Source organism: Oxyura jamaicensis, chromosome 8 (assembly GCF_011077185.1).
Source record: "Oxyura jamaicensis isolate SHBP4307 breed ruddy duck chromosome 8, BPBGC_Ojam_1.0, whole genome shotgun sequence".
Lineage (NCBI taxonomy): Eukaryota > Metazoa > Chordata > Aves > Anseriformes > Anatidae > Oxyura > Oxyura jamaicensis.
Window position 1 is genome coordinate 28,587,665 of NC_048900.1, and position 26,469 is coordinate 28,614,133.

General features: G+C 42.9%; 1 protein-coding gene and 1 long non-coding RNA gene across 10 annotated transcripts in view; one reads left to right on the top strand and one right to left on the bottom strand.

Moving 5' to 3' along the window:
• Positions 1 to 406: 406 nt before the first annotated feature.
• On the bottom strand, positions 407 to 21,653 carry LOC118171135. The gene is made up of 6 exons (XR_004753060.1): positions 21,165 to 21,653; positions 14,041 to 15,766; positions 13,730 to 13,798; positions 8,159 to 8,308; positions 4,458 to 4,567; positions 407 to 3,607 (listed from the first exon to the last, which is right to left on the bottom strand). It is a non-coding gene; the product is annotated as an uncharacterized LOC118171135 (long non-coding RNA).
• NFIA (nuclear factor I A) overlaps positions 18,643 to 26,469 on the top strand; it is a 348,955-nt gene continuing 341,128 nt past the window's right edge. The window contains exon 1 of one of the 9 annotated variants that reach the window (XM_035333978.1): positions 18,643 to 18,856. In XM_035333978.1, coding sequence (XP_035189869.1) covers positions 18,761 to 18,856 — 96 coding nt within the window. In that variant the 5' untranslated portion in view covers positions 18,643 to 18,760. The remainder of the gene's footprint in view (positions 18,857 to 26,469) is intronic. The other 8 variants (XM_035333984.1, XM_035333977.1, XM_035333988.1 and 5 more) reach the window with 8 other exon arrangements.

Genomic DNA, 26,469 nt, shown 5'->3' on the forward strand with positions numbered 1-26,469 from the left:
TGGTAAAACATTGCCTGTGTTGATTTGTATTTTAATGCATAGAAATCCCCTCTTGTTTGTTGTTAATTTGGGGAAGCTGGCCATGGTTGCCAAAACCACAGAACCAATAATTCAAAGCCTAAAGTAACTGAACAAATAGATGTTTACAATAACCTACAGATTGGAAAAAGTGGGTAGAAAGTTAACGTTTTCCAATTCTATGTTTAGTCGTGTAAAATTAACAAATCACTTCACTAAAACCCACAAAAAAAAAATCAACTTCAGGGGCTAAATTTGACTTGGGTGCAAATCCAAAGCATCTCTCACACGCTAATGCTTTTATACAGGTATAACTGAAGTCTAATTTTGTCTCCTTTTGGAGTCACAACCTTGTATCCATAGAGATGGAAGCGGAATTGGGACTTTATCCTTTTAATAGCAAAGCGTTTTTATTTGCTACTAAGCATGCAAGGTACCTGTGGGTGTCTTAACACGGAGGGGCAGTGTGCAGGGGAAGAAAAAAAATGGAATTGAGGGGAGCCTGAATCTGGAAAGCAAGTTCTAGCAAATATAAGCAAGGGTTTCTACCAAATGCTGTCATCAACCACCTTTTTAAAAAATAAATAAATGAAACTTGTAGCATCTGAGTACCCTGTGGCATGGGGTCCCACTGCTTGCTTCCTCAAGCAGTTTTGTTCGCTGCCCTTCTTTGTTTGAACTCCGTGAGCTGTGCTGGTGAAACAAAACATGGCACAGGGTAGTCAAAGCTGAGAGGTTTCTTCTTCCCAGACGTTAGTCAGTCTGGACCTTTGCTCTTTGGCACGTGGGGATTCCTGCTGGAAAACCAGTACAAATCCAGATTGGGAGCAGTCTCTCTGCTCTTAAAAGAGCAGACTGTGGTTCCCCCCATCACCCACAGAAGCACACAGGAGTATTGTATCTTCCTTATGTTCTTCCTGGTGATCCTCCAAGATGCTTGGTGCTTTCTGTAGACCCTCGTTCAGAGTGGGGATTTAAAAGCCACAGTTTAGATATTTGCCATGAAACGTAACATATATTTTGAACTGGCCTATTGGCCCTTATGAGTTAAATAGCTGCTAGATAATAGTTAGAAAAACCTGTAAAAGAATGTCTGTCTTTCAGTTGTCTTCTTTCCTTGGGTATTTTTGACTTAGTTCTGTTTTCATCCCAGTAATCTAGGATTTTTGCATAAAGAACAGAAGCTTCAGCAGTAGCAATTGTGCTGGAAACATTCTTGGTCTGATGGGTAGAGCCAAAAAGCTACTGCTGGAAGTCTTGAAGGGAATCGATTGAAATGATTTACACACAATCTCCTGCATCTATTTATTTTTTTATACTTCACATAATGAAGTATAGAAGAAAATCTCTTATAAGGTACATACAATAGCATATTCCTTGCTTATGTATAAATGTGTTGGATGTTCAGTGCGCTGAGTGGTCTGAGGAATAGGAGGAGTACATGAGACAGCGCAGAAGACCCAGCACTTGCAAGAGCATATGGTGTTTCTGGTCTCTGGGACATGTATCCATGTCCATACTATTAGAGCTACAGAATGCAGCAAGTCGTTCAGCATATGCTGGTGCTTATGAAGTCTTCCAGTGGTTAGAGATGGCACAGCCAGCTATAGAAAGTGTAATCCTATGCCTCCTAAAGAGAGAGGGAGATTCCTTATGGTTACTGAGCTTTAAATTTTTCATTTCAAGTAGAAGCTGCTCCATCACCTGTGTGCGTGCAGCAGCTGAACCCATAGAGAACATACAGAGTAAATATTTGGTGTTGGGAAATCACGGTAAGGCATGGGTGAGGTCTTCAGGCTTCCAAGTTGCATAATTGTTGCCCATAGCCTGTCAATTACAACACAGTAACTGACAAATGAGAAAGCTTTTAACAGTGTTTGCATAGTGGGGGAACCAAACTAACCAATTTTGCAATTTGTGACCGCTTAATTACGTGTTTGAAGGCCAGGTCTGCTGCAGATAGCAATAGAGGTTTCATTACGTCCCGCAGTGAAAGGTTTAAAAGTCTTTTAAAAGGTTTTATAGCGTCAAAAGTGCACGTAATATTTTGTTTATTGCTGGACGCAATAAGTTACATTCTGCTCTGTATCTGAGCTGGCAGTGAACTTCTGGGCCATGTTGGAGGATATCTGGGGAGCAGACAGGATCTGGCCCCGGTTGCTCCCAGCACATCTCCCAGCAGGTCCCTTTCCAGCAGCACGTGTCCTCTGTCAGCAGCTGGGGCTGCTGCAGCTGGCAGGAGGCGTTTCTGTCCCCTCCCGGCAGTGGGCTGCTGTCCCTGTCCCCTGTCGATGCTGGGATTTCAGAGGGGAGAGGAGGGAGCAGGGGGAGGTGGCTTTGCTTAGGCTGCTGTGCTGGTCAGAGGGGACCAGAAGTGCCATCTCAACACGGATTTTCCTTCCTCTCCTCCATCTAACTTCCCTCCAGAGTCAATTGACAGCCAGTTGCTGTTCCACCCTTTATCCCCTTTTGTGTTCCAGGGAGGAAAGAAAGGTGGAAAAGGAGCAGGAGGCTGAAAGCACAGTAATTAAAGAAGGATGTCTCTGCAGAGGACTCATCATCTTGCTTGGCTTCTGCTTTCAGCAGCATCAGCTGGCCCAGTGGCGTGCACTGCAGCCGTGTCTCAGCTGATGCTGTGGCAGATGTGCAGACCCCCAGCCCCATTAAAATCCAAATCCCACCCTGGTCTCACTTTCCCACAGACTGGTCACATCTTGGATGGCCTCTGCCAGGAATTAGCACGGGAAACTTACTCGGGTTGCAGTACTGAACATTGGGTGAGAGCCTTTCTCCACTGAGCATGCCGTCCTCTCCAAGTGAGGAAGCATTCATCTTTTTTTTCTCCCAAAACCATCTTTTTGCAGTGCTGCCATCCAAAAATCAGGCTAACTTTTGGATGTTTGTTCATTACGTCTGTTGCCCTGTTTTATTACTCGCTCCTGCGCATAGGAGTACATACCTAAATGTCCGACTTGTGGGGTAGATTCATTGTAGAAAGAAGCAGGCAGCAAAAAAAAAACATAACTAAAGAAGTTACTGTGGGCCACGACTCCCAGGTTGGAACATACTGCTTTACAAAACAATTCCTGCGAGGTGGCAGACGCCAGCCTTGGGATTTCCTCCTGCCCGTAGGTGTGGAGCTGCCTGTGCTAATTTACCATGGATGGCAGGGGTCTCTTTTTGTCTAAAGAGTCGTTTCAGTTGGCAGCTCAGGCTGGTTTGCCGTGCTGCCATTGGCAGCTGTGCTGTGGATACCAGGCTGTGATCCGCCAGTGGCTGGCTTCACGGAGATCGGAGGCTGGGCTGGAGAGATCGGCCTGGGGGCTGCTGGTGGTGTGCTGCAGAGCTGATCCGCTGCCCCGCCGAACCCCATGGAAGAGGACAGGAGAGGGAAGTTTGGAGCAGTTTACGGGGAAGCTTTTCTCACTGCCACGGTGGCATCTGGTGACCCAAATGCTTGCTGTAACAAGAGTGTCGCCGGGTACTGCTGGAGAGCCCTTGCTGGCTGCGATGGCTCCCAGTTAACTCTTGGAGCACCTGTATTGGCTGGGGGGCGGGAGGTGAGATCTTTTTCCTCGTGTTCCTGTTTCTTTCAGAGTTGCAATACATGAGGGGAGAAAGAGATTAAATCCAATTTAGTCCCGCAGCTAATGCCAATGGCAGGTTAGTACAGAAATGTGCAACGCCGACTGCGACGCGGAAGCAATCAATATGCTGACTAAAGCATAAGGAGAGCTCCTGTATGAATACAGCACATGCCGAGTGCAAAATGGTTAACTGGCAGCCTGCAGAAATATGATTTTAAGTTACCAGAAAGAAAATCTTTCTCACTGGTCCTGAAACTAGAGGAAAATTTCCATCAGTAACCACCAAGAGACAGCTTCTGCAGTGGAATTAGAGGGGAAAAAAAAATGAAATAACATCTGCCAATCTACAAATCTGGGGGCTCTGGATGTTTTCTCCTTCCTGAAGATGGTTTCCAGCTCCGGACTGCCCTGCAGGTGATCACATCTGCCCCGAGCAGCTCCCAGCCCCAGGCAGAACAAGCAGCATTTGCCCTCCAGTCCGTGGTCCAGGCAGGCAGCCACCAAGGGGAGTTTTTCAAATGGGCATCGCCGGGCTGCTGTAGTGATAACGCCCAGGTCCAGGGAGCTCCCCCAACCCCTCTGCTACCTTGTACTCATCACACCTCACAGCCTCTGCTCCCAAAATGCCGGAAGAATCGTTGGAGAAAGGACCCCAGTGTCCAAAGATCTCCCAGGCTGCACTTACTGTAAGCTATTGCCTGCTGTAAAATGCTCCATTATTTTTTGCAGAGCTGAGCATAGTGAAAATGAGCAAGAATGAGGGGTAGTGCAGATGATCTTCCTTCAAACTTAGCAGTTCCTTTAAATTTTGATACAAAACTTCGTATTTTAAGATTTATCTCTTATTCTTACCTTGGAGAGGGGCAGAAGTTTTGAGGGTTTTGTGGTGGTTGTTTTTTTGTTTTTCATCCCCGGTCATTCTTTGCGGAGAGAGAAGGTACAAAACTGACAGAAGTCTGCGGCTTGTAAAGAGGGCAAGGATGTTGCAAGCAATGGAGGTTTAAAAAATTAAAAAAAAAAAAAAAAAAAAAAAAAAAAAGAAAAAGAGAATTAAACTATAAAGAAGTACTTGACAGTGTGTCTTCTGCGTTTACTGGAATATGCTGCTCAAGCTGAAACAAACAAAAACAAACAAAACACCACACCAGGACAAGAGGTAATGGGTGCTCCGCTGCTTGCTGTTAATATGATCATGGCTTTTGCTCCCAGTACACCCAGTGCTGCTTTTATCATTGAAAAACACGCCTCACTGAGTTACTGGAAAACCAGTTGCAGTGGGTAGTATGCCTCTGAGGTTATGGTGCACAGGAAAGATGTAAGCTCAAAATATTTTTACAGTCAGCGACAATACCGACTGCTAATTTATTATTACCCCATTTGTCTTGGTCTTAGTCATATTTTGTTTCTTAAAGTTGAAAGCAGCTCAGCCTTGGAGGCTGTTCTGTGCAACTGGCTTAGCTGCTGTTGCTCTGACATTGATTTCAGATGCACTAGCCTACGTGCGGCCTGCAAAATCAGTGAGTAAAACATAGAAACTTAGTTGGAGATGATTGTGTGTATTTTCAGACTTTTTTCATACGGGAAGCAGAGGGCGAATTTAAAAATCATGCAGCTAATTCGCAGAAGGGAGAGGGAGAAATTAGGTTTCGCTCTGTAGGCCTCGTTTTCAGGGACTGAAAAGCAAGGTCCAGGTTCAATGCAGCATTCTCGAAGCACCGAACAAAATCCATCTTTGTTCTTCAGTGAAACTTATCTGGAGAGGAGCTGCGCTGCTTCCTGTGAAATACAGCCCTGCAGATGTGCTTTGCTGGTCATCCCTCTGCTTTTGCTTCCTTTGGTCAACTGGTCAAGAATAGACAGTTTGTGCTGCAGTGAAAGCGATGCTGCCTCCCTCGTTTGCCCTCTGCCGAGGCTGAGCCCCGCTCACCAAAGGGCCGTGCCTTCCTGCCAGGTACCCCGGTGTTTGTTTATTTGTAAGGCGTAACGGGAGATCCCTCGGTGAAACCAAAGCTCCCTCCTTCAAGCCTTGGCAAAAGAGGCAGCAGGTTCCCAAGCGAGTGCAGACAGCCTGAACTGACACTGGGAGTGCACGACCAAAGGCAACGCGCAGGGGGAGGTGATGGCCCCGATAGTTTCACTCTGCGGAGCACATGGTCGGATTTGGGGAGGAAGCTGGTCCTGTTCTTAATGGCTCAGATGTAAGAGGGTGAATTGTAGGAAATTAAGGCTTTAAGTGGCCGAGTTATCAAGAAGAATAGAAATTGATTTTGTAATAGTCTCTTGCATACTCCAAATATCCGTAAGTGCTTTATGTTTTAGACAGAGCAGAGTAAATGCGTAGCAAAATGAATTGCTTATTATGCACCAAATAGTTGATTTGTTACTAAATCTTAGAAAAGCACAGGTTTTACCAGTACCTTTTCTGTAGGTATTTATTTAGCATCAAAATCATCTTATAATATGAAATTTTCCAGCAACCCCATCCGCATTCATGGCCTTACTGTGCTAGGTGCTGTACCAGTAGTTAGTATGAACCCTACCCCAAATAATACGAGCTGCTGGAAGGCAGGGCTGAGAAGTGATGCAGTGCAGAAAGGGGAAGACAAGGGGATGTGTGCTGAAGAGAGGATGGGACATGCAAATGTCCCACCCCTTCATTTTCCTCCCCAGGGAGGTTGGCAACCCCCTACTGCTGTCAGTGAGGGCTTGGCAGAGGTGCACGGGGACAGCATGAGAGTCCTGCCCCACCGGGGTCCCACGGGGCTGCCGGTCTAATGCCATCAGAGGCTGGGGGAGGAGGGACAACGACTGCCTTTAGTTTTCTTAAGTTCTTTATTAGGTTTAATTTAATGTAAAGGCAGCTATAGCGACGTATGTTCACAGGCTATGAAGTGTTTGCGTTGTATGCTATGTCATGTGTCCCAATTCTCTCTAATTTTACACCAGTCCAGGCGGCTTTCCCAGGAACATATTCTTGGCTCGTATTTGTGGTGTGACATTTTTTGATAAGTATTGTCTGGGTTAATCCACTGTGGAATAATCTTTTGGATTATTCCCTGGTCCTACAGCAGAAACACAGCGAAGCTCGAGCTAACGCTGCTTCCCTGTGGGAAGGTGATGGCTGTACCCTCAGGTGAAGCAACTACTAGAAGGAAACTGATTCTGGTTTGGATTGGATATTTTTTAGGCTAAAGTGAGGTGCTCTAGGCAAAGCAATATCCACTCCTGACTGAGAATGACTGTATGCATGGAGGTGCTGCTAGACATCTCTACGAAAGCAGAGCGAGGGGCAAGGCAGCTCATTCTGGAAGGCATTCAAGTGCTGCACGTTTGGGAGCCTGACTCAGTACGAGCTGTACATAAACTTCTGAATAAAAGACTGTGTGTCTGCATGTTTATGTGTGAAAACAGATCTATACAGCGTGCCACGTACTGGGAACTTGTCTGAGGCTGTGGGTAGCCATAGGAGGATGACTAGTCTAACCTCAGTTCTTGCAATGAGCTTCCCTTCAGTTATAAAGCATAGCTCTTCTTTGACTTACATTGCTGGAACCTGTCAACTTGCACGAGCTTGGTCAGCCTTAAAAAAACACTTCGTGGAGATTAAAAAACTGTAGAGGCTTTTTCCCATCCTTTGATGAATGATTCGCCCCTCGCTTCCTCCTGTTCCTACTTGTACTGCTGAAGTTCTCACAGCTCCCCTTCCAGGAGTCAGGATTTGCCCTGTTAATGAAAAGTGTCTGTAATTTGTAGGCTTTGCTTCCCTTCTTATAAAGATAGTGTGTTGCCATTCACTTGTGTTTAGTCCTCGTGTTATGGTGACAAAAGCTCTGCTCCAGGTAAGCCCCCAGAACCAAGACTGTCTAACCCATCTGTAGGCAAATATTTGGCAAAAATGAATGACAAAACAGGTTTTAGCCAGCAGTCTTGCTGAGGTTTTGTGGGAAGAAAGGAGGGGAAAGGAAGTGTGCTTCCCACTGACTTGTGCACAGCTAACTGACAGGTTCAGCTCTTTTATAGAGCCCTAAGATTATTTTTTTTTAATTATTACAGAAGCAACATTTTGTGTAAACATTTGCACATGAGTATATTTGTAACTCTGCATTTTGTGCAGGCTTCCTTGGTATCTGCTTTTCTATAGAGACTTAGAATAATTTTATCCAGTGAAAAATAAACCGGTGCTGTGAAGGGTTTTGCATCACCTCCGGATGGTCGGGGACACCACAATGTCCTGGCTCGAGCCAGGACAAAGCTCCAGTGCTGTCCCCAGGTATCTGTCTGCTCCCTGCTCAGCTGGGCATCGGGTTCCTTGCTGCTGGGCTGTGAGAAATCTGGGCTCTCTGACATGGCAATACTGAGCTATAGATTTTGACCCAGAGGCTCAGCAGAAAGCCAACGAGGACTGGATTCCCCATTTTACTTCCCAGTGTGAGCAGTATTTTTACCCCTGTATCCCTTCTGAGTGAAGTTTCCTATTCTTGTTCGAACACAATGGGTTATTCTTGAGCAACTTCACCGGTTTGCCAAGAACAGGGCTTGAAATATGCTCTTACCTCTTACACGTGGCTATTTGTCTGCATTACCTCATGCAAACAAGAGAACTTCTTTCTTCTGCTTCTTATTGATCACAGCAGGTGACTTACACAGAAGGAGGAAACACCTGATTTATTGGTCCTCAGTCCCCCTTCCCGAGGACACAGCATCTGAAATAAATTGAATGGGGTAAAGAATGTACTTAGACCCAGGCAGAATTGTTTGTGTCTCATCCTTACGATAAGAAAAAAACTCTGAAGGAAATCTAAAGTGTCATTAGTGCGATGCTATAAATAAGCAAAACGCTGCACGGATAAGAGCGTACCACATTTTCAATTCTGGAAATGGCTTGCAAGCCATTAGGTGCAGGTTAAGATACGGAACCACAGATTTAGAAAGGGGGAAAGCAAAGAAAAATTAGTGCTGAGGAGCAGAAGGAGAAAGCAATCACTGGCTCTGATTTCCAGGCTTTCCAGCCTGAGATGAACCAATTCCTTCACGAAAGGCTGGGAGCCATCACTCTTACTTGGCGAGATGTTTTGTCTTGTTCATCTCCCTCAAAATCAGCCCCAAGGAAGCAGAAGCTGACCGCAGCTGTCTGCTGGGGTTTCTCCCAAGGTGGGAGAGCCCCAGTGGCAAACCCGAGTCCTCTTCCTCTTTCTCTACAAAGCGTCCAGCAGTGGCAAGGTAGGAAGGTGAAGGACTAGACTGTCCTGCGTTCAGCATTGCATCACTGATGCATAATATCTTTGGAGCCAGCTATGCAGAAGAAAGGCTTGCACCTTCTGTGTCTCAGAAGCCAGGGAGGTGCAGCAGGAGGTGGCTGAGCTTCTCCATCCCCCTCCCACCCCCTGCACACAGCCATCAGAACGACTTGCTCTCTCTGGGATGTCTGCAGCCCCATTGATAAGACAGCAAACACCTCCTGGAGTGAGGAGAGCTCGTTCCAGCCATTTGGTTTAAGAGCTGAATGGTGGAGCTCAGAAGACATGTTTGCCATTCAGGAAAAAAATAAAAAAAAATAAAAAGCTGCTCTTCTTGCTTTCCACTGTCATCCTCTGGAGCCTTGAGGGCCGTGTGTGTGTCACACCCTTACTTTGTAGGTCTTGCATTTATAGACTCTGCTTTTCACTCCCTGAGATTTATTGTCCCAGTGAAGGAACAGTCTGGATATGCCTCTGAAGTGGAAATGTAGCCATGTATTTGCTAAGAACAAGTTTGTGGTTTACCAGAATATTTCTGTTTCCTTCTGAGGTTTCCAGCTAATGAAGGGGAATTTATCCAGTACATTTATTGACATTAAAATAAGAGTTGCAGTCCATAAATAATCCCATTGTTGTTTTAGCTTGCAGTTTAAAACATTTTGTCAGCAGCATTGTCGTCTGCTGTGACTCAGCTTTGTGTTTTTCCTCGCAGTACCAGAGCAGCTAGCTGGTAACGCAGACGCACATTCCAGCCGTTCCTACTGAGTAGGCTTCAAAGCCTGCCTTGAAACCATTCCTCAGCTTTTCAGCACTGAGCACGGCTGATCCACGGCACAGAGTCAAGTTCACAGTCATTCCCTCCTTTCTGAAGGTAAAAGCGAGTGATTTCTGGGTGCTGTGAACTCCTGCCACTTCAGGGCTGGCAGAAGGCTGGCAGAGACAGGTGACACGGTGGCATAAGGGCCACCACCTCTATTTTACCCGCAGGCATACAGGAGGCATGGCCAGAAGGGTTGTCATTAGGGTACAGGTTATCTGTTAGTGCCTCCTGGGAGCATCCTGGCCCTGTCCGTCACCTCTGCAAAGGGGCTGTGCCTTCCCCTTAATGGTGGATCCCTGCTGGAGAATTTCTGTATAATCTCCTCTTTGCTAGCAGCACACCATATTCTGAATTAAATTTCATTTTCTAAATCTGAAGTAATAGATTTCCTTTAGTTCAAAACTCATGAACAACTATCAGTTTGATTAGCTGAAGCTTTCCCCCCTTCTTTATGGGACCATTTATTTTCGTTGAGCTACGACTCCTGTGGATATTTTTCAAAAGAGAATTTAAAAATAAAAAATAAAAAAAACTCACAAAGACCGACAAGTGTTGCAGACTTAATCACTTAATCTCTGAAATTCCTTTGTATGAGCAGGTAACAGAAAAAAAATGATGTTTATAGTGATGTCTTTTAAATAAACTGTGTTCAGAGATTTGCCTTCCAGGATATGATGCTTAGTGGCATGGATTACACAAGAGCGTACATTTATCTTAGCATCACCAAAGCGTTCTGCTGCTGTAAGATGTTCGGTAATCCGGAGCCACTTTAATGCATTATATCAGGTTCACTTGTAAAATTTGCTTCCATGCAGCTCAGTCCTTCCCCGCAGTTTTCCAGGTGTGCTGTTCAGCCTGCTGGCTGCCACTCAGCCGTGTTGTCGAGAGGACAAGTCTGACACCTCAAGAGGTGAAGCAGAGGAATAGGCAGGTATTGAAATAGACATGTGAACCAGCAAACAAGGGTGGTTTTAATAGTAGCAGCATTTTAATCTTGTTAAAAAGACTGAAGAGGATTTACTTATTCATGGACTAAAATTGCAAAGTATGTGTGGAGCTGTTGTTAGTACTGAGGGCACTGGAAATCCATATGATTCGGTGTATTTATTGGTTTAATTGTTCATATTTCCTTTGCTTTGAGGGATTTGGTCTTTGAGATTAATATGACGGTCACTGCCACATCTGTCTTGGATTCCCTATTCCTTGAGAATAGCCCTAAGCAGAAAGCATTACAGAAGTCTCCCATTAGGAAGGAGTAGTCACAGCCTTTCATGTAGTTGTAGATGATAAAAGGCACTGATTTAGCACTGCTGCCTGTGAATCCAGCAGCACTGGTGGACTCAGCAGGTCCTATGAAAGAAAGCCATTTCCAGGCAGACTTTGGGCACTTGCCTATCACTCTTGATTAATACTGAAGTCTTCCTTTCTGCTATGAGCCACTTGCAGCAAATAGTTATCAGAAACTGGAAGAGTAAGTGAAAATCAGAGCATGGCTTCAGAGAGATAAATGCTTCCTGTGGCATGTGACACTGCAGTCTTTGAATCCAAAGGTAGTTCTCAATCTACTTCAGACATCTAGGCATACTTCAGGCATTACCTAGAAACCTACCTACAAACTCAACAGGAGGAGTGACACGAGGTCTGCCTATGGACTAACAGTCTACCCGTGTCATCTGTGCAGTAGGCATGGGTACTCAGCCTCCCAAGCCTGACGAAGCTAACTATGGAGATGTGCTGAGCGTGATGATTTTTGCTTGCTAGCCCCTCTCTTACAATACCCTGCAGACCTCAAAAGTAGAAATTGTCTGTAGCAGTCCCACAGTTACTTCTTGTGGTGTCTGGGCTTTTCTGCATCCTTACTCCTCTTCTTTATCTATGTGGAACCAAGCGTGCGTGGAGAAAATACATTTTAGTTCTAGTACGTCAGGACATCTTAAATATAGGCAACGTATGCAGCTCTAGATGTTTCTGTATATGCAGAGAGACAATTGTGAATGAGGTTATGATTTGGGTTAGTACCAATCTAGCCACAGCTCAAGTAACGTCCTCCTGCAACAGCAGCCAGCGTGTGTGGATCACTGAAGATACCAAGTAAAGATAAAACCTAAAGTGGGGCTGACTGAGAATGAGTTTTCAGGTGACTCAACAGTTACTCTTAATGTGTGGTATCAGCCACTCATGGCAATGCTTTTGGACCTGTAAAAACAGATGGCAAGAGACTAAGAAAATGAATGAAATGAGCTCTTTTCTTCTATGATGGCATTACTTTGAAAGAATAAATCATTTGGGGATAGGTTGGTGAATGATAGTGGCTACATTCAGCAGTTGTGCCATCCCATAGCAAAGGCTTAAATATTGACTGCCCCCTGGCACGTCGGGAATCTCTGTCCTATTGAAAATTTACTTCTTTGCTTCTGATTGGATTTTTCATAGGAGTCATAATCCGATTATATGACATGAAAACACTGTCAAACAACTGCTAACTAAAAAAAAAATTTAAACCAGAAAATACTAAATCAACTGTATATTATATAGAGAGTACAGTACAAGAAAACCAACATTTTGTACTTCTGAATAAGATGTTTTCCAATTGGCTGGCACAGGGAGCAAGTTTGTCTTATATATGCCAATTTACAAATACGTCCCATAATAGTAGAGGGAGCAACTGCTCCAGAGCTCTGCCAGTGTTCATCAGACACAGTGACAGTAGCCACATCATTAATCTCATGGTATATTAGAAATAAAGTCACTGGAATGGAATGGTGTCAAAGGATAAATGTTTCCCCCTTTGAAAATAAACTTCTCAGTTTCACCTCATTGTGTTGTCTTTGTGTGTGTGTGTGTGTGTGTCCCCTTTCCACCCTCCCTTCAATAAATCCTTTGGTTTCACCTGGCATTTAGGTAACAGTAGGAGACCAATATCCTATGTCAGAGCTCGTTCTACAGTTATCAGTTCAGCATACCCTTAAATCCCCCCAGTGCCGTGCCAAGACCAATCCTCTCCCGGAGAGGTTAAACATATGCATTACATATTGAAACAATGTAAGTAGCATGTAATTAGCGCTGTTTATGCAATCTCACTTTAAATTATACTTTAAAACCTACAATGTTTTTCGAGGCACTTAATGTTAGAGAGACTTAAATGAGCATTCATCTCGTCATTTTTAACTTTATTCATAAATAGCGCTCTAAATATATTTGAATGGGTTATCGCATTAGATCCCATGAACGCTCTTGCATTAGAGGACATAGTTCTTAATGAAATACCCATTAAAATGATGAAACTCGTCAATATGGCAATTAAATTTCCAAACTGTCATCAACAACTTTAACAAAAGATGTTTGAACTGGGGAGGGAGGGTGTAGGGGGACCTTTTTTCTGTCCTATTTCCCCCCCCCCTTTTTTGCGTTTTTTTTTTTTTTTTTTTTAAGCCTTGTTCCATAAGGATTATAGCTCCCCCGCTGTTTGGAAAAGATAATTTCACTTGTAACACTAATAACTTGAGCAGGGAGAAGGCTGGCTGGGTGAATGGAATGCACTTCACTGCACATCTTGGCTTCGCTAGAAATCGGAAACAGATGGTCCTTGCGGCTGGCTTCCCACTCGGGCCCGCTCAGTGCCAGCCTGTGGTCGTTGGCTGGTTGCTGCTGGCACTGTGTGACTTGAACATAGTAGGACAGTGGCAAAAGAAATCAAATCTTTTTCATTGAGCAGCAAACTGTAATGAAATTTGACAGATCTGACATTCTATACCCAACATCTAGTTAGAATATATTAACCTTTTAGTTTTCTTGAGCTCCTCTCCGACAAGTTATGAATCTTACTATTAGAGTTTTGCCGTGGCTCTGGAGATGGTGGAAAGCAGCATCTTCTGCATGCCCTCAGAGTTGTCAGAGTTAAAATAATGCATTTCAAATAATAAAGGAAAGTCTGGGCTCCTAAACATTGCCATTTTTAATGCAAAAACTAGTTAGCAATACAAATAACAGGTAGTTACTTTTGTTAATATTTCATTCTAGGAAGAAAAAGGAAAACAGTAGTAAGGTGATTTTCCAGTCCCATTTACCTGATAAGAATATTTTCTGGGTACATCCTGAATGCCTGCCTCAGGGGGGTGATGTTACCTTTGATGCAGCTGCATCAAAACAGAATTTGTACTTTAGATTAATACTTTTATTTTGATTTCTATGAATTTGCATTTACTTAGATTTTTTAGATATTCCTGGAGCAGAAGTCCTTTTTTCCCTCTGAAAGCCTCTCCCAGGTATGAGCATTAAGCTTTTTTTTCCAGATTTGTCCCTCCTAGCCCTTCTCAGGAGACCTGGCTGGCTGTCACAGGCCCTGGGGCTGCGGAGTGCACGCTCCTAGGGCTGGTACCTGTCTCAGCTGAAGGTTGTGTTGGACTGTTGTGTTAATTTATGGCTACAGATTAGGAAATAGTTGGGTATGTTTCAACTTCCAAATAAATCTGGCTTATGTTCCTTTACGTTTTGGCTTGATAGAGAAGAATTTTTACATTTTCTGTAATGTTTGTGTGTCGTTCCTTCCCCTTAAGTCCTTTCATCTGCTCCTGCTTCTTTGAGACGCAAAGTCCCAGCCCTGTCTGTGGTGTCAGGGTGTCCACGCTGACAGACCGCTCTGTCAGGAGCAGGATCTTGGGGCTTGCTTCAGACGAGGCAAAAGGGAGAGTGCAGATGGCAGGAAGAAATTCAGAGGAGCGAGAGGGGAACGGGCAGGAATACATACAACAGAGCTACGGGGAAAATGCAGAGACCCAAGACAACTTTCCTATGGAAGGGGAAAGGACTTCTTTCCCTGGGTTTGGCCACAGCATCCAGCATGTGTGGGTCACCTTGAGTATCCCGCAGAAGCTTTACTGCTGCACTCATTTTGGCTGAGGAGCTCTTGAAGGTGCAGGCACAGCGGTCACGTGCTGCTTCTGTCCTTGTTTACGCCTTCAGCAACAGCAGATCCTCTTGATTGAAGCCAGGATTATAGGATTTCCAAAAGCTAGAACACACACTCATTGTCAGCAACTTTGCATAAGTTCAGAGGCTGTCCAAAAATCAACTGCCTGCTCTCACGTGGCACTTGAACTAATTGTCGCTGCTCGAGATAAGGAAATCCTCTCCGTAACCCGTCTAAGCGCAGGCTTCCCAAGCAAAACGCCTCCCAAATTAGGAACAGATCTAATCGGTTGCAACCTTCCAAAAAGGTTCTAAGCAATTGCCACTGAAGAAATAAGGGGGGTAAAGGGAAACAAGAAAGTGTTAACGAGCAGTAGACACGGTGCAATTAATAGGTGTTTTAGCAGGGAGCCCCAGGATCCTAAAGATGTGCCTAGCGCTGGGGCTCCACGCAGTTCTGCGGGTTTCTTTTCCCGACGTGAACAGTAGAAGCCAACATTTGGAGAAAGCGCCCGCTATGCCAACATTTCTAATGCTTTCATGCATTCAGTTTCCAGTAGACTGTAAAATGCCAGCTTGATAGAGTCATCTGAATTAATATACTTTATTAGCCTTTTTTAGCATTCCGTCCTGGTCTCGTACACTTGATAGCAACGATGACCTCACCAAACGTGCCGCCGAGGGCAGATACCGAGGGGCACGCTCGTGCTGCGGGTGCTGCGGCAGGTAACTCTGCTCGACAATGAAGCGAATTTATTTTTGGATAGTTGGCCGCTTCTCCAGTAGGAAGTCAGAAAGCAACTGGCAAGTACTTCAGTTCATTGCTTGAGGCCTAAAGCTGTCGGAAAACAAATCTCTTCCCCCGTAGCCCACAAACACAGACACCTAACTTATTTCCAAGTTGAAGTATCACTCATATATTGCAAGCATTTTGATTTTGCAGCTGTGCCTGCACGAATGTCCACGCAGCAGGAAAGCTTTTTCTTCCTTCGGAACAGCTCTGAGTTAGAAGCAAACATCTTTGTGGCTTATTAGTCGTTGGAAGGCATCGTTTTGTCCTAGTACCATTCACAGGGAGTGTTGTGCAGAATGCTGATTGACAAGAGTTAAATTCAAAACATGTAGCCATTTTCTGGTGTGTGGTTTTTTTCCTGATTGAAGGAAAACTACTTAGATGTTTGTTTCCAAAACGGCATCTGTCAGCAATCAAAGGGGAAAAATTGCATAAAACAAATGCAATTGTTTGGAGTAGCATTTCCTGGATCATGTTAAATGCTTGATTTGCTCCCCATTATGCTCACCAAATAATTTTATTTTCCACAATAATTGCAATATTTAACATGTTGTATTTAATCTTGTTTTAATGCTATTAACAACAGCCGCTTATGAAAGGAATAATTGCTCTATGGGTAAGAACCCACCATCCCCGGCATCAGAACGAACAATGGCAAAGTTAACTACACCTAATTGTGCTGAATTTAAAACACAGTTAACCAACAGCGCTCCTCGTTGCTTCGCACATAACTGCTGTACCGTCAGGAAGGAAATGGTTTCATGCTTCTGTCATTCATAAGCTGAAAAGCGTACGCTCTTCTAAAAAAATATTTATCCAGGGTGTGTTTATAATTAATATTCCGAAGTAAAGGAATATATTGCCATAGGAAGAGCTAAGTGCTCTCCGAGCAGTGGTTAATACAGCAATCAAGAGAAAGTTTGTCAGTGGATCCATAACTGCATCGGGCAGTGGGAAGCCATATAGACTGAGCAGAGATTTATCGCAACTTGAGGGGAAAGGCACGCAGCCCAACTGGCTATAAAATACGACATAAATGATAAGCAGGGTGGGTAAGTTGTTTGTTTTGAGAGGCAGCAGCAAAAACAGCAGCAGAAAATCGAACCTGACACCCATTCAAAGGCTGATCGTCACTTCGGGTTTTTACTTTGTATTTCGTATGATTATTTTCAGGGAGCTTTTTCAGGAAGCAGCAAGCCCCGCCGAGGACAGGTAGCGTTAGCGAAGCCGAAGTAACAGAAGACGATAAACGCTTTGGCCGGCCAGTGCAAGGACAGTTCCTGGCACAGCGTCCCAGTTTTTTGTTTTTTTTTTTTTTTTCCTGGACTCTGACTAAAACTTAACACTTCCCGTGCTAGTCCGACCCTTCACTGCAAGTAGCAGTGATTCTGTACCTGCTATCCAGGGGGAAAAAATAAAAAAGCAGCTGGGATGTGAAGTCGTCGTGCAGATCATGCACTGACAGATTTTTTTGTGCAGTCCCTATAGATGGTTAGGGCTGGGGCAAAAACAAAGACTGACCCCTGCGTGTTACATCAGCACTTTGTATTTTATCCTAAGTCATTTGCTTATCTCGCACATCACAGAACTCTGAAAGTATTGCAGAGGCTGGATGAAAGTTTGCTCTGTCCTGCGTGAATGACGGTTTTGTGATCTGCGCAGCCCGGAATTACAGTCCTGCTGCAGCCAAATAGTTAAACAATTGTTAGTACACAAAACAATCAAACGAGGAATTGTGCGCCCACAAGCTTCCCTTTTTGATACAAGCAGAAATAGATATTGTTTAAAATAGGGGGGATATTTTTGATCCCTTTTCCTCCTGCATCCAAACGACAGAAAGATTCGCAGCGTATCGCAGTTTGTGAGCGAGCGAGTTCCACCAGCCCCAGCCCGACAGACCCAGGCGATGTTCCTGGCGACTCTGGTGGCCAGTGCAGAAGTTTGTTTTTCCGAGCACTCGAGGCAAGGCGCTGCTGCACGCACTGAAGTGCCCTGCTATGGGGTGGCGGTGCTCAGGGCTGAGCATCCGTCGCGGGGCGGCTTAAATGGGAAGCATTTGCTGCCTGTTTAATACTCAGCTGTCAGCAAAGTAATACTTGTGTTTTGCAGTGCCCCAGCACAAGTGGGAAACAGAGGTTTAGAATGAAATATACGATTATCTTTTACCTGTTTTTCCAGAGAAGGATCTTAATATTGAACATGACCAGGATATTATAACTTTCCGAAACTATTTATTCTGGAGCTGTCTTTTTTCCAAGCTAGCTGTCAGTTCTGCATTTAAATTATGAATGCTGTGGAGAATGCTGATGCCCAGAGGAAGAAACAAACCTCTGTGAGGCTTTTGGCATTATTGCCTGATGGTATCAGGAAGGGTAACATTAAAAACGAGTTTTAAAAATATGGTGGCAAAAATATATTCAAAAAAAAAAAACAACAACAACACAAGAAGGGAATTGTTTGGCTCTTAGGGAGCACTTCAGCCATTTGAAGCTTCATATGAAAAGTCATTCATTTAAAGAATAGGATCTGGTATCTAAAATCAAGAGGGAACAAAGAGCCAAAACTTTCACGTCTCTCTTATTTAAATTAATTAAATAAATAAATAAAAGAGCATTTGATTCTTTCAGAAAGCTCCTCTCAATGAATTGAGAAATCAACTCAAGCAGTTTATACTTTTGTTTTGCTCTTGCACTGCTTAAATAATTATATGCACAGTTATGAAAGAAAGAAAGAGAAAAAAGAAAGGTGCAATTCTTTTTGCTCAGTCTTTTTTTTTTATTATTTTTGCCCAGTCACGTACATGAGAAAAGTAGCTGCGATAAACAGATACTGAATCAGACTGAAAGTCTTTTTTTAAAAAAAAAAAAAAAAAGAGAAAAAAAAAAATCAAAACATTGCATGATAGTCTCTAAGCAGTTCCATCTGTCAAGCAGAAATTTTAGGCTAATAGCCTGTGGCGATCTCCCTCCGCAGTCCACTACCTGCCTTTGTCCTATTAAATCTCTTTATTCTTCTTAAAAAAGGAAAAAGGGGAAAGGAAAGAAAAACCTTGCAGACCAAAATCATCTGAGTGATGAAGCCCTAATTTTGACCGCCTCTCTTTGATGTTGAGCAGTGGGTTCTTATTTAAAAAAAAAAAAAAAAGGAGTGAGTGAGAGAGAGGGAGAGGGGGAGAGAGAGGGAGAGAGAGAGAGGAGAAGACAGTGCTAGGAGCAGATGACTTTTCATCTCCACTTCACCTTGCCACTGGGTCTGTGAGAGATTGGTTCATTGTCAAGGAGATTTTTTTTTTTTTACCCATGATTCCATATGGTATGGACCGGGCTACATGTTGCCCAACATGCCAGTGCAAATGTTTTCTCAATTAGGTGTCTTATCTCCCGTGAGTTAGCATCAGATGAAGCTTGCTGACAGCATAATGGCAGGGAAAACCTCCGACGGCTCCATCAAATGGCAGCTCTGCTACGACATCTCGGCCAGAACTTGGTGGATGGTGAGTTGGCAGCAGGGCTGCTTTTTTTTTTCTCCCTTTTCTACTTTCCCTCCCTCTTTGACAAAATGTCCCAGACCTCACATTTATCAAATTAACATTTGATTTTTTTCACACTCTTCAGTGGAGCAGCCTCACACTTGTCCCACTTGTGTGCTTTCCCCTGTGTAACAGGAGACCGTTAACGTGCACTACAGTTTCCACAGGGAAGCTTTCTCAATTCTCCTTAAGGAAGGGGAAAAAAATAAAAAAATACACAAACTATGCAGAGAAATAGTTTGCAAAAGCCTCGTGCAGAGTAACTTGTCTCGGTCGGCTGCCTAGTGCTCAGTTTGTTTGACTTTATCTGCTGCTTTCAAGCGTCCGTGTGCGTGATTTTTTTACCATGCACTATTTTGTAAAGAGGGGAGGTGGAAAGTTCAGCCTGCTGCTGCACAGCGAGCCGGTGACTGTAAAAGCCTGCAACGGTGCGGTCGTGGCGTGGTGTAAAAACCATCACGTGTGCGGGGAGCGCGGTTTGCGAGGTGCTGCCTTTCGCCGGAGCCCCCGATCTAACTTCTCCCTCCGCTTGTTTATGTGAGAGCAGGTTCCCGGGGCTGCGCTGACCTGGAGCCATGTGTTACGGATCCCACCGAGCCTGGCTCGGGCTGCTTTGGGGCGCAATTAAAGTTTCCCTAAAGTCCCAACGTGCTCCGTAGAACGAGTTAACTAGCATGTCATGGTCAGCCGGGCCAGACAACCTTTGACATCTTGAATCTATAAGAGGTATAGTGAGTTGGGAGGATGCACAATAGCCCATTGTGGCAGAAGATGCAAGTCCTGTTGTGAGGAAGAGAGTCCTCAAATCATTACTGCCCTCGTTAGCGTGTTGTCCGTTAGGGATTAATTCGTTAGCAGCGCATTTTGAGTTTTCTGTAATTATTATTCTTGTGGCAAGCGTGAATTCTTCCAGTGAGAGGAAAAGTTTGCTGCCAGGACAATGAATGTATTATCCGCTCCTAACTGGACCGTGAACCTCAGCTCGTTTCACATAGATATCAGTTAAAAAAGGACTGGCGAGTGGAATTACAAAACAAGGCATGATCACTTTCATTGTATGATACGCTGAAACAAGTCGGGGGCTCTCCCTCCCCCTCGCCGCCCCGGACCAATTTTGGTATCATTTGGAAAGTTTAAGACCTCTGAGGACTTGAAAGACTTTTAAAAGTGAGATCCGGAAGGTTTTTATTCTGCAGCTTGGTGGTGGCCATTGTGTATATCATGTGGCTTGTATTTAAAGGTGTTTGGGCTCGGGTTTTTCAGTTTTGTTTTGTCTAAACTCTTAATTTTTTAACCGTCTATTAGAGGTTTGCCAGCGGTTGCCAGTGAAATGTAACATGCAGCTTTTGGTTAATGGGGATAGGGAAGGCTAACCACTTTACTTATAGTACTGATTTTCCAATTAGACTTTCTGCCAGGGGAAGTTGGAGGGGGAAGGGGTATTTGCATGCACATAAACTGTTGACTATTCATGTGACTTTTTTTTTAGCTGGTTAAACCCCTGTAAATAAGGCTATTGATTCTGAGTTATCATTTTCAAAGCAAAGTTTTCGACTGCCTGTTTTAACCACACAATTTATGTCGTGCTGTGATTTTGCCTTATTCCAAGCCATTTGTGTATTTTATTACCACTCCTCTTTTATTGTCTATCGGCTGCTTTTATGATGAGGTACGTCAATGTTTATTATTTAATAAGTATCCTCAAATGCTATTAGGCAGTTATTGTCACCCTTTAGAAAGTATCCGAGGAAGATTCATTTCAGTCACATTTATTTCACAGATGTTTTAGTACTGTGAATATAATATGTAAAAATGCTGGAAACATTTAGTAATGCACTTGCCTAAAAATAAACAGTTTTATAACCACACATGCTGTTGTTTAGATTAAACATTGCAGAAAGTTCTCCTTAAACTTGAACGTCACACCATTTATTTTCTAAGAGAACAAAAACCCCACGAAAATAGCCTTTTTTTGGTAGAAGTTGTGCTAGATGAAAGAGAGGTTATTTTTAGCTGAAATGAATAATTCAAGATCTTTACAATAGATGCGTTAATTGCAAATAATTTTCATACAAAGTTTCAATTATTGATGGAGCAATAAGCAGTTTTTCATACAGTCTGTGAATCTAAAATGCACAACAAAAAAGGAGATATCTATCATTATTTTTTTTCACCCCCAAACCCTCGCCACATTTGCCACATTCTTTTAATCAAAAGTAAGCTAGAGAGCAGATCTTAACGTTTTAAAGACAAATAAAGCTTTAAAAATTACCTCATGCATCGTCTGGCTGCACAAAATCTCAGCTGCACAGTGCTAAACTTCGGTTTGGTACTGCCAGCATACAAAGAGATGAGTGAATACCCCTTGCACCCATATGGACTCAGCTGCCAGCACTGTGATATGCAATTTTGCTTTTTAATGAATCGTAAACAATTTGTGTGTCAAACGAGGGAGTTTGTTTGCTTTCTGGAGCAGGTTCTAAATCAGTTTTTAGCTAGAGCTGCGTACTGTACTGGAGTATTATGCCCAAATTTAAAGGTTCTGTGTCATTTTGATGAAAAGACCTGTTATAATGAAAGAAACGGCTTTATAAAAGGCTGGGTGTAGTAATCTCTCTTTCTTTCTCTCTCTCTCTCTCTCTCTCTCTCTGTCTCTCAACCTCACACTCTCCCTCTTTCACTCCAGTCTATAGCATGTTTATAGCTAGCTAGCTGAAGATAATGGAGATTGGTTGATTGCATGATTAGGAAAATGAATGGATTTTATCGTGGGGCAAAGCAGCTTGCATTTTTGAAAGGTGGCTTTAAAATGCAGAGTTCTAATTTTGACCTTATTTTCTTTCGCTGATAATCTTTATTAATGCTCCTTTAATTCGTTTTTCCTCATCACAGTTAGTTTTGCTCTCTAGCCAGCTGATGGGATGGTTAATATATTTTATCTTGCCAAAATAGCACGAGGTCAAGGTAAAAGAAGAACGTTATTCTTCTGTCTTGTAGACAGTTATTAATGTTTCAAACTTTTTTGACGGAACCCACAGGATTTGTACATTTTATCAGTAATTGCATTTGTCACCACAGTTTTTAGGCAATCTTTTGATATCTAATCTATTTTTCTCGTGCTTTGCTTTAATCAAGTAAGTGCAGAAACATTTATTTGGCTGTATTGCAATATGACATTTGAGCAGAAAACTTCCTCAAAATGCTGTAAATTTGCGTGAGAAGGAATTATATATTTTACATAGATATAAAAGCAAATACTTTTACCAGTATAGCAGCCTGAAGGTATGATATGAATTGATTTGTTGAAAAAAGGATCATTATTTTGTCACTTTTTATTTAAATTGGATGCTGTCATACAGGCACTAAAGGGTTAGTTATAGAAAAGTTTCAGTACTCTGTCTTGCATTTGTAACAAATATGTGCAGCTGTGCTACTTGTATAAACATTTATTTCAAGCTGATTATTTTTTTAAAATTATTTGCTCTAGCAAGCCTATATGATGTGACTATCATATATGTTTAATAAGGGATTGACTGCAAAATTCCTTTGCACGGGGTTATTGAAATACATACGTAGCAAAGTTAGATACTAGGAGAAAACTCTCAATGACAATACAGAGCTAGAGACCCTGGGCCAAATTCTGCTCAGCATTTACGCTGCCGTCAGCCTGGAGTCGCTGCATTAAGTTTACCTCCCTGAGTGACTGGGAGCCAACTTGGACCCAAAATTTGGGTATCTCAGTCCAACCAGCTTCAAGACCCAAACAGTTTCCTTTTGCGAGATATCTGACCAAAAAAAAGCCTCATTAATAAATAAGAAGCCATTTCAAATGACTCCATATATGCATTAACATGCAAACTGCTGGGTTTGAATGTGACAGCTAAAGCAGATCCTTCAGACATTTTTCAGAATATTATTTTCCAGTTTTGTTATCCAGCTGTCAGTCCGTATTTCCGTGCGTAGAACTTTATTTTCTTTAGATGCTGTAAGTTAAAAGATAATTTATTAAAGATACCAGCACTAGGCTTGAACTGGGCATTTTGTTACTTTAAAGGTTTTTAACCCAACATCATTTTTTCGCTGAGAACTTTCCTTTCACACCTCTGTGCTCCATTTTCAGAGGAATAGCTGAAATCGCTCAGGTAACTTGTGCAGTAGAAAAAAGGAGAATTTTGCAAAGTTACTAGCATTGCTGTCAGTTAAGAACTAATGGAATCCTCACCATAAATCTCATTGCAAATCCGATTAAAAATAATGGCATATCTAATAAATACTCTGTTTTGTCATATGGAAAGCTGGTTGGTACTAGTAAAGCTAAAATAGTCCAGAAGTATGAAACACTCAAAATCAGTGTTTCTCCTTTAAATCACTGTACACATCTGTACATGCACGCATGTACATACTGTCATGTAAGTTTATCGTGATAATCCCTTCATGCTGTCGAATTCTTCATGGCTTTGCTGATGTGTGCTCCCTGGTTATCATTTAGGGTGTATCAAGAAGCTTACATTTATTAGCGGTCATATCAGACCGGCCAGCACAGCAATAACGACATGTGAACAAAGAGTAACATTGCACCATGGCTTTTCTTTGTTTTATACAGCAACTCTTGTATATTCGCGCACTGCTCACCCATTGTATAAATGTTTTTATTAACATTATTCCTGCCCTGTCCGAGCTGCTAAATTCCGCGTACAACTTAACGCTTCAATTCAGTGCATCGTTCTGCACACTTCTGCTACTTTATCGTGTCTTCGCTCTCTGCGAATGTCCTCCTTTTGCCTACAAGCCTTTCCCCTAGTTGCTTTCTACTCTTTTTCCTTCACCTGTCCCGAATATTGCCATGAATGTTTCTAATTTAAAGCCAGAGGAGTCAGTGGCTGATTAGAAGACAGGAAATTGGAGGATTAAACTGTCTGGTTGAACTTCCTTTACTTATCAGTACTGTGTAACTTACACTGGATTATAAACTCGTTGGGACAATTTCTACAATGTATTGGTACTTCTGTTTTCTTAATCTTTATTTTTCTGGAGAAAATGTGGAAAACAAGGAAAATGAGTAGTTTGTGGCTAAAAAAACAGTACTTTTTTGTAACGCTGAAGCATTGTACGTTTAATTTAAAATTATATATATGTCTTCAGATATGAGAATTCACTCAATTTTTTAACTATGCAGGCTTATAATATGTATTTTAAATTAACTTCAGTATGTAAACAACCAAGCAACAGATACTTTTGGGGAGGGGGAGGGAAATGACATCATTTTAGTAAGAGGAGAATGCGCCACGTTAACCCTTGGTCAGCCCTTGTCCCCTCAGAAACTTTCACGTCTGTCATAACACGATGGCACGGCCATGGGACTCCCCAGGGAAGGGGCACAGCAGAAAGCCAGCTCGTCCAAAGTCTTCGTCAGGGCTCATGGTGGGTCTGAGCCAGGAGCCAGCAGTGTGATGTCCTCGTCTCGCACTCACCAGGGCAGAAGGACGTTGTGTTGTGTAGATAGCTCATTCTCTCTGCTGATAAATACGAGGACTTCCAGCCTGAGACCATGCTGTTTCTAAGGTACCTCTGTGCCTCACCGTTCACCATCCTTCTAATTCCACGCATGGGATTGAGATCTGAAGTGTCCAAACTTTGGTGGATACTAGACCATGAAGAAAACAAAAAATGTAGGTACTGCCTTGAAAGGTCTCACACCCTCTGCTGAATCCAAGTCTAATCGTACACTTGACTTTAAACACCATGGCTGGATCTTTAAATTGATCAGGACGCTTGTGATCTTTTCTGGCAGTGTGGTCCTGGTACATTAGGGAAACCCTTCAGTAATAAAAAGAGTAATCAAAAATGGAGATGAAAATAGAAGAATATTCTGCAAGGTTTTGCTGGCACAGCCCAAGTGGTTTCCATAAGAACAAAAACCAATCTGAAAATTTTTATCAGTAAGGATGTAAATATGTGCTTTCTCTGCCTTCATGTGAAAGGAAAAAGGTAATGTTAGTCAGGAGGTTCCCTGAGTTTTAATCCCAGCGTGAAAAGAGCCTTGCTGTGCTGCTAGAAGCACGCTTCACTCCTCTCCCTCAGATGTGGTCACTGACACTGATTAATATTTAAAGATCATTTTAGGATGAATCAAGTTGTTTCTTTGTTGATTTCGAAGACAAATATGCTAGTTCTTAATAGCATGTTTTGACTTGGTAATATCTTTGATTGTTATTTCCATTAATCTCCCAGGAACTCCTCTGTAGCAAGTACTGTAGGGTTTGCCCGGTAATTACATTGCTCATTGCAAATGCTGGAGCTCTCCGTACACGCACATACACACACCTTACACATGAGATACACTCACACTTCAGCCAGCCACAAAAAACAGGGGCCCTGCCACACTCCCAAGATACCTGGCTGATCTCAGAGCAGCAGGAACCGCTCTGATTGAGGTGCCTTTGGAGGAGGCACCATACAAGCCCGTAACAGCTCTTCTTCTGCGCCAAGGTTTTTGCATTTATAGTCACGTTAATGAAAATCTCTGGGTATATTTTCCATACAGTAGATTAGTGGGAAGTAGTTCCCAGTAAGATAGAAAGTCATTAGAACAGATTAAATAGATGTATTGGCTAATGGAGTGAGATTCAAAATATTTTGCCCATATAAGCGTGTCTGTTGTTCTTTGGTGGTTTTTTTTTCTTTTTTTTTTTTTTTCAGAGGCTGTGAAACACAAAGTTAGCAATACAACTAGATATGGGTGGGAGTGTTGGATCGTACAGATGGCACTATAAGCTTGTAGACTCTTACTACCAATAATTGCAATGCCCTTGCTTTCAAAGGAGTGCAGGTTGCCCTTGATGTACACAAACAGCCATATTAATTTCACAGCCCGATTGGAATCACATATACAGACTAAGGTTGTCAAGAGGAGCGGTGTGCAAATTCAGTGCTCTCGAATAAGCCAAAGAGGCCTTTCTGCTTGAAACATGCCTAACTCGAAAGATGCAGAGTGTGCATGGTCACTAACAGAGCACTTCCATAAGTCAGAGTTCATGAGTAATTTGGGAGATTTAATGTGTTTTTGTTTGTTCGTTTGTTTTTAATCCAGAATTGGGTTGAGCTGCTGAAAATGGAGCCCATTCTGCACGGCAATATGCTCACATTCAGAAGTAGTCATCTTTACTAGCGTAGCAGAAGTGAGAAGTAGAGCATGGCTTAATGATTTACGTAAAGGAAATACGAAGTGACCCAAATTAACTTTTTACCTTCAAGAAGCAAGAAGAAGAATTGTCCCATTTGATTGCCTATTCAGTCAGCAGTTATGTTCCCTCCAAGGAATAAATAGAAACAATATGCCTGTGTATTTCTGTTTGCCAGTGGGTTTTTTTGACTAGAAGTTTCCTTTTGCTATGCTATTTGAGAGGACTGCTTAAACAGAATGTGTTAAGTGTGGGTTATTTAGGGCAGTGGCTGAAAGGTGAATCAGCAAGGTTTTAAGAACAGCAAAACAAGACCAACCAGAGCAGGGCCCAGCCCCACGTCCAGGTGGCTTTGGGAGCCCCAAAAAAGGAAGACCACAGCCCCTCTGGGCAGCC